Below are 14534 nucleotides of genomic sequence, written 5' to 3'. Positions count from 1 at the left end.
ACAGTTCTCTCAGGTCAGTCTTACAGGTGACTATTTTCTTCCTGTCTAGCTTTCAGGCAGGACAGTGATACTAAAGTGATTGCATAAGTACAAAGACAGGTTTTCATTACTTGATGATAGTGGGAAGGCCCTCATAGAATACTTTCAAGATGTTAAAGTGGGAGCAACTTTAATCTTACAAGAGGCCCTTGAGGCTTCTTTTCCCATTTACAGCTCTGGGTGGTCCAGCTGAAACCTTTGTGATCATTAAGGCCCCCCAAAGCATTTGGATGACAATGCAATTCACGGAAATTCTTAGGATGAGGACCTGCTAGAATATTTAACAAGCTCTCAGCATCTTTTACTGCTTCTGTGAAACTTTCATCTGTCCATTTTCCAGTATTTTGTCACTGCTAGATAGGACAGCAGGAAACATTTGATAAGCAAAAATATTGAGAATAAATAGTTGCATAACCAAGAACTGGGTAGTGTCCATGCTGGAGATGAAAGCAACTGCCTAATTGGTTAAGTGCAAAGCAATAAAAACATGACATCCATCCATCTATCCATATTTGGGTCTGGACTCTGCCATCTGTCAGCATCAGGACATTGAGGCAGAGCAAGGCAATTCTTCCAAGGAGACGATGCTCCATAGCGCTTGGAAAAGGGATAATGCTAATCAGAAACCACAGAGCTCAAAGGGATAAAGAAACTTGATTAGATAGCTTATCTCAGTAAGAAAATGAAAATATTTGGCTCAGATAAGACTCAAAGGAAAGAGGAAATCTGTCTGCATTCAGACTGTCTCTGAGACAGTGCTGGAACCAAAGCTTATTTGCATGAGAATGCAAGTGGATATTTATTATTGCTTTCTTCCAAACAGGACAGATACCAGCAACTACACTAGAGTTTTATGAACACAATGTGGTATTTCAAAAGCTATTTATTGTTTCCACCTATCCCTTTCTGGGAACTGAACTTAAAGGAAAGTATCAAAATGAAAAGCTGTTCCCATGAAAGAGAAGAGGAGCTTGCAAGGTGAGACTTGAACCAATATTTGTGAGGTTTAGATACATCCCCTGTCTCTATTACCAGCTAACTAAGTGAAGCTAGGTTTTCTTTATATGCTCTGTCTGTATAATCTGGCAGTAGTGGCTTTTTATATTCTGCGTCTATATCTAGCACGAAAAAAAAATCCAACTCAATCTTTACTGGACCTGCTGATTCTTTGAGTGTGTAATACTTCATTTCTCTTCTAACTTGCAAGTTCCCAAGAAATTTTTTTGATTTTTGGGTGGGTTTTTTTTTTTGTTTTTATTTGTTTGGTTGGTTTTTGTTTATCTCTTCTTTTGTTACAGTGATGCCTTTCACTAAGGAGATCCCTAACTGTTTTCATTATTTGGCCTGGTGGGCCAGAAAGTAGTGTTTCTAAACACATAACAGCAGTATGTTTTGGTACCCATAGAGAAGTTTCTGAATGTCCTAGCTGTATTGGGACACAGTAATTGAATCCTTCCTTTCATTATATCCACCAGCAAGATGTGAATAGAAACTGTGTGAATCTACTCTTCCTCTTAGTCTTCTGGCACACAACAGTCCCAAGGAAGGGATTGTTGACATCAGAATGAAAAAGTTCAGACTGTTGTTCAAAAGAGGCAATTTCCTGCAGAAGAGAGTAAACCTTGGCAGAGGTCTTGCAGCTATCTTCTTCACCAAACAGCTAGTGTTAGAAAGATATGCTCTTAAAAGCCAGTAGTGACGAATGCCTTCCTGCCGTCTTCTGACATGAAGTTAAAAAAAATCCTCATTCACCATTTTCAGGACTTCTAGAAAACTGCGGAGAGTCACAAGCTGCCTCTCTGATGACAACTCACTAGTGTGATCGCACTCTTCTCACTGGCCACCTAAATAGAGAACAGTTCCAGTGACAATTTAAATTTTCAGCAAATCAGAGGAGTGAGGTTGAGTTCAACAGTTTTCTGATTCCTACCTGGGAGAAATGTGTGTTTCTGATGCTTCTCAGGCAGAATTAGGAAAACTAAATCTATTGACAGCATACTTAACTTCCCTAGAGAACCTCTTCACATTAAAAAATTGTAGTGTCAGTAGCTGAAAAAATTACATAAAATCATAACATCTCACAAAAAAATAGGGATTTGATCATGAAATTTCATACTCCAGGAGAACTTAGGAGGAATTCACTGTCAAATTGGGAGAGCATGGATTGTAGAGTAAGCACTTTTGAATTTGGTACTATGGAGCTGAAATCACAATCAGAAATGAACAAAACTCAGTGTGGTAAAAAGTACTGTGCAAGGAAGGAATGAATGAAGGTGACAGTAAGAGTACTGTATGTATGCTGAAGGTATTGGAAATTATGAGAAATTCCTATTTTTTTCTTGACTTTCATTCACAGTCCTGCATATTCAATGACTTTTCTACTTATTTGTGTAAGGCACTGGCTTATTATATTAATTATTGACTCAGACCAACTCAAGTGTGTGTGTGGAGGAAGGGACAGTTGAATTTCATGAAGGTGAAATAGTGCCCTGCACCATACCCCAACCCTTTCAAGCCTCTTTAGGCAGTCCCAGAGCAGCTGTCACTGGCACACTGGGAGCACTGCCCCTCATCCCACCCCAGAGCCCCAGTCCAGCCCCAGAGTGGTCAGTGGGCCAGAAGTCATGCTGGCAGGGTGGCCACAGGGAGCCAGAGCAGATAAAAACAAGGACATGCATGGTTGTGGTCGTGCCATTTCCTGGACTCCTTGTAGCGGCATCTATGCTGGATATGGCATGGTAGCTATAATTCCCTCTTTTTCTTGCTCTTTCTTTACTTCTTCCTCTACTCATCTCCTTTCTTGATATTTGGGTAACTTAAAGCTGAATGGGTTGGATTTTGCTGAGTTGTACGGGTTAGTATGTGCTGAGTCAGTGCTTTGTGAAATGCTTTATTTTGGTTGAATATTGCTCTTTAAACTTTTGCCAAGTTCACTTATTTTCTAGTTTGTGAATAAAAGTGTGTTATTTGATCTCCTGAGAAATGTGCATCATGTCTTCTCCCTTGTGTCCTATGAAAGTGTATAAAAAACTGAAGACTCTTTTAATAATCTGGTGGGTGGATTTTTGGAGCCTTGTATATTTTTTAAGTAAAACCCTTTCAATGAGCTTGTAGCCCAAATCTGTGGTCTTACAATTTATTAGTAAAGGGAATCTTCTGAGCTTCTTGTATCTGTCAAATTTAAGCCCATGTTTTCAACATGTTTGTTTGTTTGTTTTCAACAAAGTTGAAAGTTGTTAAATAAATTGAGGCATTTCCCATTTTTAAGAAATCTTATAAACAGATATAATGTAAAGATACAGAGGCTCAGTAAGGATCTCAATTCACTTTTTATGTTTCAGTAGTGTAACTGGTACCATTTCATTTTGAAGATGTATCATATTCATCCTTTTATGGTTTTTTCTTTATCTCTGCTGCAAATAGTTGAAGAAGAAATTAATTGATTCTCTTTCTAGTCTCATCCCAACGGTCCCACTCCACTTTAAAAATTGTGTATTGTAATAATCAACTAGCAACGTAGCATGTTACATTGCATTTTCTTCCAAAGTCTTGTGTAGCAGGAAAGCTTTTCATAAGCAGTCAGTAATAATCACTTAAACAAGATGTAGGCACCTACCAGTGACAACCATATATTTTATTAAGCATATGAAGTATCACAGTAATTTGCATATTTACTAATCTGTTATGGTACAAATTCATACCAACCACAGTCAAAAGATCACAGAGGGATTAAGAAAAACCTGATTTCAAGACTTAAGAGAGGATAAATCCAAATCACACATACCACATAAAATAACAGCTTAATAAAACATGAATAGCTTCTACAATCATGTTACGAAGGTTTTTTTACACTTTTTCAGCAAACGATCATTTTTCAGTAGCAGTTCTATGGTGCGCGCAGTACATGAAAATGCATTTTCATTCTTTCTCTATGCAATTCTATCCAGTATTAATCATTGATTGAAATTCAGGTTATTCAGACCATCATGAAAGGAAGACCTGATCCACGCTGGGAGTTTGTTGTACAGTTCACAGAGTTAAAAGCCTATATTTTGTTATATTGAAGATAGTAAAAATTAGCAGCCCTTACCAGTGTAAGAACTCTTTGCCTATTGATTTATTCATTGGGTAAGATGATATTCAGCCAAAACCCTACCTTTTAACAATAAGGGGCATGGTTAGTTGATAAGGAATATCAAGTTGGTTTTAATTTTTCAAATGACTGCTTTAAGATAACTCTTGGGCTTAAAAATCTGGGGCATCATTGGTGTCTATGGTTGTTCTAAGGGTTGTTACTTTCTATTGTTCAATGATTACTTTAATGAGTAATGCATAATAAAGCAGTTCATGCAGTGTGAATTTATAGCTTTCTCCCAGGTCTTTTGCCTTAAAAACAAATTTGAATGACTACCTCTCCCGCTGTAGACTAAGCATCTGTGTGAAATCTAGGGAAATATAAGATACTGTGTTACATTCTGGATGTCAAATGCAGTAGAATTTATCTTCCAAAGCTCTGTGAACCTCAGCACTAGAGTTGTTTTTTCCCATGTGTCAGAACTTGTTTATTTTCTCCTTCAAAAAGCAGTTTCTTTTCACTGGTCCTGCAACCAGAGAAGGAGGTATAGACAAGAGTAATACATTGGCACCTCTGCCAGTGCCTAGAACATGAATGCTTCAGATATACATGGCATATCTTGCCCAGTATTATAGTACTAGGACACAGAAGTCTGAGTTCCTTGTCCATACTAGAGAGAATTCAAATCTGTACCCATATTCAGTTAACTTCGTCAGTTATGCAGTCATAATATAAAAAAGGGGCTAGTCTCTCATGCATAAACTTTCTAACTGTTAAAATTGATTTCATCAGAAAATAAGCAAGTTATTCCAATCAATGTTACACTGTCCTTGAAATGAGGAACTGGTTCATTCCTGGACCATTTAAAGTATTTTTCATATAAAACATATGCAGTTAGCCTTTGGAGTCTTTACTCTTTTTAACTGCATGCCTACAAACATCCATGATGTCTACTTCACATATTGTACACTGAAATAACATTAAAGAATTGCTTTCATTCAGGACAATTGGCTACAAATGAAAGTCACAAACCCTGATCATGAACAATTGTCATATGTCTCCTAGCCCAGTAAGCAAATAATGGATGTTCTAGAAAGAGTAGGACAGGAAAAATATGTCATGATACTTTCAGAAATACATTACTAGCATAGCAAATCTGAGCAAGAGATAGCACCTTTTTATGGAACAAGCATGAGTGGATTTATCTTACATGAATTTTCCACTTGTTCTTAAAACACATGTAAAATTTTAACACCCTCAACATCCTGAAACAACAGGATCCCCACAACAGTATCCCCACAACAGTGAAGTATCCCCTCTTTCCTTTGAATGTTTTTGATGACTGCCAGTTCCGGTATTAAGAGAAAGAATGAGCAAGTGTGCCTTAACCTCCTTCTCCAGGTCTCTCCCAGTTTTGTAAATTTGTGTCATACATCTTTCTGTATACTTGCTTTCCATGCTGAGGAGTCTCAGACTATTGAATTGCTACTTGTACAGAAGATGTACACTTGATCATCCCATGTAATACTATCTGTATTCTGACAGTTTTAATATATCTCCTTTCAGGTGTGAAGAACTTGCAGGTCTTCCTGATGCATTCCGGATTCCTTTGGGTTTAAATAGGGACATGGTATTTTCTGTTATGTTCTTTTTTTCCCCATAGTTCTTTTCTTTTTTTTTTCCACAGCTAATGACTACTAAGCCAACATTTTCTTAGAGATATTTGCCATAATATAATAAGCATCCAAAGTTCAGGACCCATTGTTATAATATAAAACAAGAAATATTTTCCCCATGCACATCAGTTTGCATACATCAACAGTGGATTTCACTTTCCATTTTATTATCCTGTAACTCAGTGTGGATATCTTTCAGAAATTCCCAATTTGTTGGCTATTCTTTTTTGTTAGTATGAACAACTTAATATTAGCAAACATTTGTCATTTTCCCAACTGTAACTCACCATTTGCACACCACAATTATGAATTTCTGGGACACCCAACAACAGTCCATATGGCTCTCTGGTGTGAAAATTTGCCATTTATTCCTATCCTTCCTTCCCTCTCTCCATTCATGATGTGTTTTCTCCAATGACTCTTGGACTTTGCCTTTGTAGAAAAACAAAGCCTGTGGCTTATTTGACACTTCATAAACCCTGCATTTGCTGTTGCTACATAGCTTTCTATAGAACCAAAAATCATAACTTACGCCATGTGCCATTTTGCAGTTGACCCATTTTGGTGACTTTGAATCCTTTTGAGCTGAAGTGATCTTGAACTTAGGTTTCCTTCAGAAGTTCTGAGAAGAGTGCTTTCCTCCATGGCCAGTGCCAGTGACAACATCATATAAGCACCAATTCTTTAAACAAAAGAGTTACATACTTAAATATGTCCAGGATAGGGGCCTGTAGTCAGTAATTTTTTTGTCTTTAGCATGAAATGTCTAAAATTAAACCTGATTTATCTAACTAAAGCTGGTTAATCTAATCATATGTCCCACAAAACTCCAGAAACCAAAGCGAAACTTTACTTTCCAAAACCAAAACTATTACAGATTTCAAGCACTTACAGGGATGTTTTAAAATAAAATCTTAAAATAAAGAGGAAAATCTGATCCCACGGGAGCAGCAGCAAAATTCCAAGCAGATTTGCCATATGAATTTCTATCCAGAGAGACTTCAGGATTAGATCAATGGGGTCCAGATTTTCAGTTATGAGACTGGTTGTTATATTATAGCAGGTATCACTGAGATCAGAACATAGCCACTGAAACATTGCTGTCACATTTAGACCATAAACCACACTAATCTTAAGATCCTTACAGCATTTGCTTTTCTATCTTGAGTTGCACACTCCATAAGCTTAAAATACACAAAGCAATGCCTTATTTAGGGATAGTTTCCCATACGTAGAAATAACAGTCACTATATTACCTAGCCAAAATAAACCAGAAGCGTACGGGGGTGAGATCTATGCCTTTTCTAGGCCTCCATTCCTCTAACACTAACTTTTACTTCACTATCTTTGGTAGCATGATGATATTAAGAATAAACTTGCTTGTCCTGCTTCCATCCACTTCTTCTGTTTACAACCACCCTGACTGCACCCACTCAGGAAAGATTGAGCTGTGTTTTCTGTGCAGAACACATGAGCAGTTTAATCTGAAGGCAACCTATTTCTGCATGAGGTGTTTCAGTAAAGCAGATAGACAAAATCTAATAGTTACCACAAGAATGTTGCCCTGTTTCATTTGACAAGTGAAAAATGTTACCCTTCGCTGGTTTACACCTGCTTTTCAAATTGGAGGAAAGAGTACTATTTAATTTCTCTGCATCTTGTACCATCATCTGATTTTAAACAGCGTTGGGATTGGGTTTGTTTGTATATTGGGATTTTTGGTTATTGGTGCAAAATTTGTGTAGCATTGCAAAGGCTATGTTTAGAGATGAAATACTTAAGAATAAAGAAAACTAGGCGTATAAACAAGTTAGAAAATTCTAGTCAAATAGTTAAGTTTCCCTTCCCCTCTAACAGTCTCAAATTAGCAGGTTCTAACCCTCTGTAATCTTCATCGTAGTAGCTACAGGAAATAGCACCGTCTTTCGGTCATACAGAGTGCAGGCCACTAACTCGGGAGTCACACTAAGCCCTCTGGGTGAGTGACCTGTGGCCTAAACTCCCACTCCCCAAAGCCCTTATGGTGAGGAAAACCTGCTGCACACAGCGCCCGTGTAGGCAAATCGCTGGGTACTTCACCGTCCCGTGCGTCCCTCCGGGCGATGGGCGAGGGCTCGGCCCTCAGCCCCGTCTCGCCTCCAACCAGAGACCTTCTCTCGTCGCGATAGCCACTGCGCCAGGGGTTGTTATCATGACACCTGCACCTATTGCCCTGCCGCCGCCCGCCCCTAACCGGGGCCAAAAAGCGGCGGGGACCTCCTGCTTACCGCCCGCCGCGATACCCAGATACCCGGACTGGCCTCCTCACACCAAAAAAAGTTTTGCCGCGATGAAATTTAGACGATCCAGAACCTTAAAACTAACCAGAATCCTCTGACTAATTCCCAGGAGGATTACTTCTTCTGCTTCGGGTTCCTCATCAATTTTGCCCGTTAGACCAATGTGAGGGGAAAATGCAGATTCCTTCCTTGGAGCACTACGCAACAGTCACATCAAAAGCAGTGGAATATGCTTAAATACATATAGTACTAATACAGAAGTAGTGTTATTCACGATTTTTTGGAGGGCTGCTTTCTCTATAAGCAATTTGGTTTTAGCAGCAGAAATATCTGCTTGGATTCCTACCTAAGATGAAAGACAGAAAGAAAATGTGAAGTACTTTTTCTTTTTCCTTTGTCTTATTTTTTTTTAATCATTTGTTTCGGCTCAGTATATCTGGTTGCAACACTTTGGAGGCAATTCACTTTCCAGACAGATTCACAAATCGTGATACCGATCCTTGTCTCATTAGTAATATTTTTTCAGCGCTAGGAATTCTATAATTTTTGAAATTTAGGTGAAAAGACGTCCCCTCACCCCCTCCATACCCCTGCCAGAGCAGAGAGCACAACTGGAAATTCAATAGTTGTTGAATTTCAAGTGGTCAAACAGACCCCACGAATGTGCGTGGGGGAAACCTTTGACAGCCGGTACTTGAGACCAAACAGATTTGCTTTTCACAGCAAGTTTCTCTGTCTAGAGGTCCACTAATAACGGCCGATCTGTCACACCATACCCTTCCCCAAGAGTGAGGACAGCGACCTGGAATCTCGGACCACAGTAGGTGCGAGGCATGAGGGGATAATACCGAGAAAGCAGGTCGGATTCAGCACCCGCTGAAACCAGTGACAAAACTAACCTGCCTTCCCGATCCTGCTGTCGGGATCCGAGCCGGTGCCCTGTCCTCATCCCGAGCGCCGGTGCTTTGCCTGTGAGCTGCGGGCAGCGGCGAGTCGAAGTGCCTCTGTAGCAGGTGATTTACCTGTAAAAGTTTTCTTTCCCTTTCCTCCCCTTGCCTTGCCGCGGAGAAAACTTGTGGGTGTTTCTGTCAGTTTGTGGTGACGGAGCGCAAACTTGTGCTACGAACACGGGTTTCTTAAACAACGTGAAAGGCGAGCATTTAAAATAACAGTATCAGCAATTGGCTTTAATGAGCATTGGTATACAGCAGGGCAGACAGGGTCCGGCAGCAATCACTCACAAACCAGCCGGGACTCATCAGCTAGCGCATCCCTCTCTGACTTCTGATGCCTCTGCTTGCACTGACCTCTCGTGTGTTGGAAGGTTGCTTTCATTAAACTGCTTTGCCCAAATAATTTTTAACCATTTTTCCATTGTCTTCCTCCACTTTCCCCCACCTCTTTCACTCTCCGCCCCCACCTCCACCCGCAGATTTTTGTGTTCAGATTCACGAGGAAGAAACGTCAAGCAACACGTATAAAATAGTGGTGTCCGTGAGAGGTGAAAGGTGATCTGAAAAGCACAATCTACGAATCGCCGGGCTGGTTTTATTTTAATGAGAAACTAGGGAACTCGGACACTCACACACGGCTTGAGAGGCCAGGTCACGCTTCAGTCCCTTCTGAGGTACTATAGAATAGACTATGAAAGTGTGAAGGGGAAGGGTAGGTGATCGTTAGTCAAAGGAACTCTTCGCCGTCGGTGCCATTGTCACTTGAATTCTCGCTACTTAGTCGAGCTATTTAAAGCTTATTCTTTAAACAGCGAGCATTACATGACCTGGGACCCTGCAGCTCGCCAGGGTCCAAGGCTTTTCCCACCTCTTTCGGAGCAAGATCTACAGGACGGTGGGGCAGAGTTTTCCCGTCCGTCGTGGAGGAGGGAGAAGCAGATTTCAGCAAGGGCTTTATCCTTCTGCTCCCCCCAGCCGCCGGCAGATTGCAGCCCCTCTCCCACCGAGCACGGCTTTTGTGGGACTTCCGGGATGGCCGCCCCGGGAGAGGGGCTCAGAGGGTAGCCCAGGCTGCATGGCTTCAGGCTGATGGGGTGTCGAGGAGACCTTTCCTCTCTGTCCTTTCCTCGGAACCAGCCCCTTTGGCCCCAGCTATGATTTTTCACGCCGCCTCTCCGCTACTAATGACATTTAGCGATTGACGATAAAAGCTCTTACCTGCGATCTAGCTCTCAAATAATCTGATTGTACACGGTAAAAATACAGACACCAGCAGGGGTATAGTCATAAGATCGATCGGGTTTCCGTGCCGCATGCATGCCCTGAAGCCCCGCGTCCTTTCCTCTGGGAGCCTGGGGGCCTCTCTCCCCCGCAACCCCCTGCTCTTTAGGAGTGCACCAGGACGGAGTGGAGGGAGCCCTTGCCCTCGGGGTTGTTGCTCGCGGCCTGTTCCAACAACGAAGCAGCGGCCGGGGAAGCAGCAGGGCAGATCTGCGAGGCAGAGACCGTCAGAGCAGGGATGGCCGAGGCAGTGGACATTGCCGGCGCCGGCTTGATGGGCACCGGGACAGCCGGCATGGTCTGGGCCGGCGGGTGGCAGAGCGCCTTCATAGGCACGCCGAAGGGTCCGTAGTCAGGGGACACGGGCACACTGGTCACGGAGTCCATCACCCCCACGTGCGGCCACACGGAGCTCACCACGCCGCTGAGCTGACTGGGCACCGGGTAGCCCAGGTGGTGCATCACTGAGGCCAGCGGCAGCCCGCCGGCCTGCAGCACACCCTTGTAATCTCTGCCGATGATATTCTCGATGGCGAAGGGATGCTTGAAGCCCGAGGGCTGGCTGCTCCCGTAGGGCGAAAACTGTGGTAGCCTCCCCACCGCTGCAGCGGCCGCGGCTGCGGCCACGGCCGCCTCGGAGCTTGCCAGCCCCGGCACCTTGCCCGATGGAGGCGGCGGTGGCGGCGGGTGCGGATGGAAGTAGTGCACCATGTGCGGGGTGGGCGCCGGGGGCTTGCCGGGACCGCCGCTGCCTGTCCCGCTGCCGCCGCCGCCAGGCAGGTGGTGCTCGGGGCGCAGGACCTTGAAGCGCTTGCGGCGGCGGAGGAAGCTGCCGTTCTCAAACATGTCCCCACAGTCCGGATGCAGCGCCCAGAAGCTACCCTTGCCGGGTTGGTCGGGTCGCCGCGGGATCTTGATGAAGCAGTCGTTGAAGGAGAGGTTGTGACGGAGGGAGTTCTGCCAGCGCTGGGTATGCTCCCGGTAGTAGGGGAACCGCTCCATTATGAACTTGTAGATGTCGCTCAGGGGCAGCATCTTCTCGGCCGAGTGCTGGATGGCCATGGCCGTCAGGGAGATGTAAGAGTAGGGTGGCTTTTGGTCGCTGTACGAACTCTTCCCCGGCCTGGGCATCGCCGCCCCGCCACAGTCCTCCCGCGGCCACACGATCCCACCGCGCCAAGGCGGGCACCACTCAGTGTCGCGCACGGCGGACTCGGGATGCCGAGGACGGCGCTGTTCTGCCCCGCCACCGTTTCTACATCCTAGGCGCCACCTCTCCGGGCCACAGGCGATCGTGACCGCCTCGCAGCCGGCCGGCGGGCTCCGCACACGGCTCCCTCCAGCAGCCTCACCCCGTGGGATGCGCTTGCCTCGCTGCGCCGCTGCCTGCGGGAGACACAGCTGCCGCCCAGGCCGCGGAGTCTCAGGGGCTACGGGGCCGAGCCCGGTCCCTGCCCCCGCTGGCGTCCTCGCTTTCCTCCTGGAGGCCGCTGAGTCTCCTGGACTTCCCCACTGCCGCCTGACACACTCTACTGGAGTTGGTGCTCCTCAGACACCACGGGCTCCAGAGCATGAAATTACCCCGGACCTCTGCAGAGATGCGGAGGAAGGAAGTATAAACGTCCCTCTCACCGCTCAGTCCGGTGAAAAGTTTGCGGCGGAGGCCAGCGCCAGGAGCCGTCAGGGAGAGGAGGCGAGTGAGGCGGCGGCCGTGGCTGTGGCGGGGCTTGCGCGCTCCAGCGCAGTTTTGTAACGGTGCCCGAGCCGGGAGACCCTCGCAGCTCCTGCTCTCTTGCTATCACATGACAGACGCACGGGGACTTGGCGTTTCATGGAAGAGGAGCGAGAAGAGGCTCCCGGCTCCCCCTTCACTCACACCTCCTCAGCAGGGCGAGGTGGAGCCCAGAGGCTGAGAAAAACTCCATGTGAGACCGAGATCTGCTTTCAAAACACAGGGCAAGGAACAGCGGCCCAAGCAGGGAAGCTTCCTCCTCCCCCCTCTTCCACCCCAGCTCCCCCACCACTGCCCCTTTCGCAGCCCCCCTATTATCCACTTTCCTCCTTTTGGCCCCTCGCTCCCGCACAGTCCGGCTTCCAGCAGTAGGCGTGAAGGGCCTTCAAGAGCACCGCACCACCAGGAGGTGGAAAACGGTAAGAGGTCTTTCCTCCTTCCTGAGGCTAGTGTGCCAAGCACCCCAGGGAAGCGACCCTCGAGCTAGCCCTGCGTGACAGCAAGCGGGAAATACAGGCCCTTTGGAGTAATCTTTTATCATTCCTGTCATTATGTTTAAGAAGTTACTCAGAGACTTGCAGAAAAACAAGAGAAATGCAAAAAAATCCTACTCTGTCCTCTCCAAGTCGTTAAGGTCAACTCCTGCTACTCGCCTCGACGCGGCTCATAGAAAACGTGGAAAGAACTAGCCCAAGCATCATCTGCATGCTTCGAGACGGGCTACTTAGCGCCAGATCGGCTCATTAGTAGGAATCAATGACAGTGCGACAAACGTACTGCGTTTATAGAGGGTAGGCTGTAGATTTGAGCGAGAAACAGGAAAGCCTGCTCTCTTAGCTGCCGCTAGAGTTGAAAGAGACCCTGCTCAACGTAAGCAACTACCAGAGCTCAATTAGCGAGATGCTGGAAGAGTTGCCTGCGTTTAAATTATTAGTCCCAATTTTATTGGCTAAATGAGCAAATAGGTTCAAGGCTCTTTCAACCTATATGTGTGTGTGTGTGTGTGTGTGTGTATGTATATGTATATATGTATGTATGTATATATATGTAAGAGCTTTTCTAAGCCCACCCTTCCAGACTGGTGCAGCGGGTCAGACTCCACGGGTGTCTGTCCCGCGCAGGTAGAGGCGGCTGCAACAGCACTGGGGTAGAACCCAGCCGGCCGTGCCGCCTGCGCTCCGCTCTCACCGTCGGGGGAAGTTGGTTTGAGCATCAGACTTGGTTGTCTGTCTCCGAGTGAGGCGTTACAGGTAGCGAAGAGGAAGAGTGAAAGAAACCAAAAAGAAAACAACGTTTAAATGTCTGCTTATACTCTGCTAGGGGGTCGAAGGAAAACACTAATTTAAAACCCTCCTTCAAGTAATGTGTATTTAGCAGTATTATACCTGATCAAGTTCAGTCAAATGAAAAGCGTAATCAAAGGTAAAGGATCAGAATAAGTAGCCGCGATTTTGCAAAGCCAAATTTTGCCTGAAAGCAAGTGCTGAAAAAAACGTTTCAGATTATTGTCCAAAGCGTTCGCTGTTCCTCTGAGAAACTAGGAGACACGCTGGCAGCAACATTTTCCTCTAGCACCTTGGGGTGCGTCTCCCGTATTGCCAGAACGGCGAGAGCCGACATTCCGACGTCTTTCCTGATGCATCTGTACATTTCCCCAAAAATATTTTACTCGTGTTTTACCGATTAATCCTATCCTAACTGATTAAAACCTCTACTTCTATCCTCAGAGTCTAAGTCCTGGATCTTAAAGTCATTGTCTGCCTCCCCTCACCAGTTAGTAATCCAGTGTTTTAACCCCGTACGGCACGTGTGAGTGTTTAGCCTGGTTCTTTCGCACATTAACATCGCTGTTGCACCCGGATTTTATTTTTCACGGGAGAACCGATCTAGATCAGAAGACCGGTGAGACCCGAAATGCACTGTTTGCATTTTTTCTTCTCCCAACCCTTTCCAAACGCGACCGCTCTCAGAGGCAGTGGTGACTCTCTCTTTCTCCGGGAAGGTATAGTGGAGGCTGGGAACGAAGGGCCAGTGTCGCCCGGAGCTACCTGGGCACCATCCTCCGGCGGGCACCACTGCAGGAAACCCGAGGTTGCGTGCCTCTAGCTCTGTCCTCTGCGCTCCCGTCAGCCTCCAAGGTGGGACTTCCGCTAAGCAAGGGGATGTCGAAGCAAGCCCGCGATTAACGGGAGCCCTTCCCAAGCTATCAGAAAAGTGCTTTCACGCACGGGCTAGTTGCTGGTCAGTTAGTATGCGCGTTTATGGGGCAACGACACTGCGGGGCTGCGGTCCGCCCAGCTATTTGTGAAAGCGAGACCTGTTTCTTGAAGCCTCTGAGACAATTAATCAAAGAAAAACACCTCAGGGTATTCGGTCTGACATCAACCAGGCCAGTTCAGATTTCAAGGGGGTAACGTTGTACAAATGATACACTGCTGGCAGTCACCCTGGGTTACTCCAGTTATCTCTGCAACCCTCTCGACGTGGAAACATGGTTTC

General features: G+C 45.6%; 1 protein-coding gene across 2 annotated transcripts; it reads right to left on the bottom strand.

Moving 5' to 3' along the window:
- Positions 1-10408: 10408 nt before the first annotated feature.
- Positions 10409-11434, bottom strand: FOXB2 (forkhead box B2). Of its 2 annotated transcripts, XM_032676175.1 has the most exons (2): positions 11010-11434; positions 10409-10943 (listed from the first exon to the last, which is right to left on the bottom strand). In XM_032676175.1, exons 1-2 carry the CDS (start codon positions 11432-11434, stop codon positions 10409-10411), a joined length of 960 nt encoding a protein of 319 aa, XP_032532066.1. The 2 variants fall into 2 exon arrangements, with proteins under 2 accessions (XP_032532066.1, XP_032532065.1); XM_032676174.1 differs by having other exon boundaries at positions 10409-11434.
- Between the last annotated feature and the right edge of the window lie 3100 nt (positions 11435-14534).

Source organism: Chiroxiphia lanceolata, chromosome Z (genome assembly GCF_009829145.1).
Source record: "Chiroxiphia lanceolata isolate bChiLan1 chromosome Z, bChiLan1.pri, whole genome shotgun sequence".
NCBI classification, from domain to species: domain Eukaryota; kingdom Metazoa; phylum Chordata; class Aves; order Passeriformes; family Pipridae; genus Chiroxiphia; species Chiroxiphia lanceolata.
Note: the sequence above shows the minus strand (reverse complement) of the source record. Positions and strands in the feature narration are given on the sequence as shown.

Bases quoted from the DNA above. Each gene is read 5' to 3' on its own strand.
- FOXB2 (XM_032676174.1), bottom strand. From the start codon at position 11,434: ATGCCCAGGCCGGGGAAGAGTTCGTACAGCGACCAAAAGCCACCCTAC.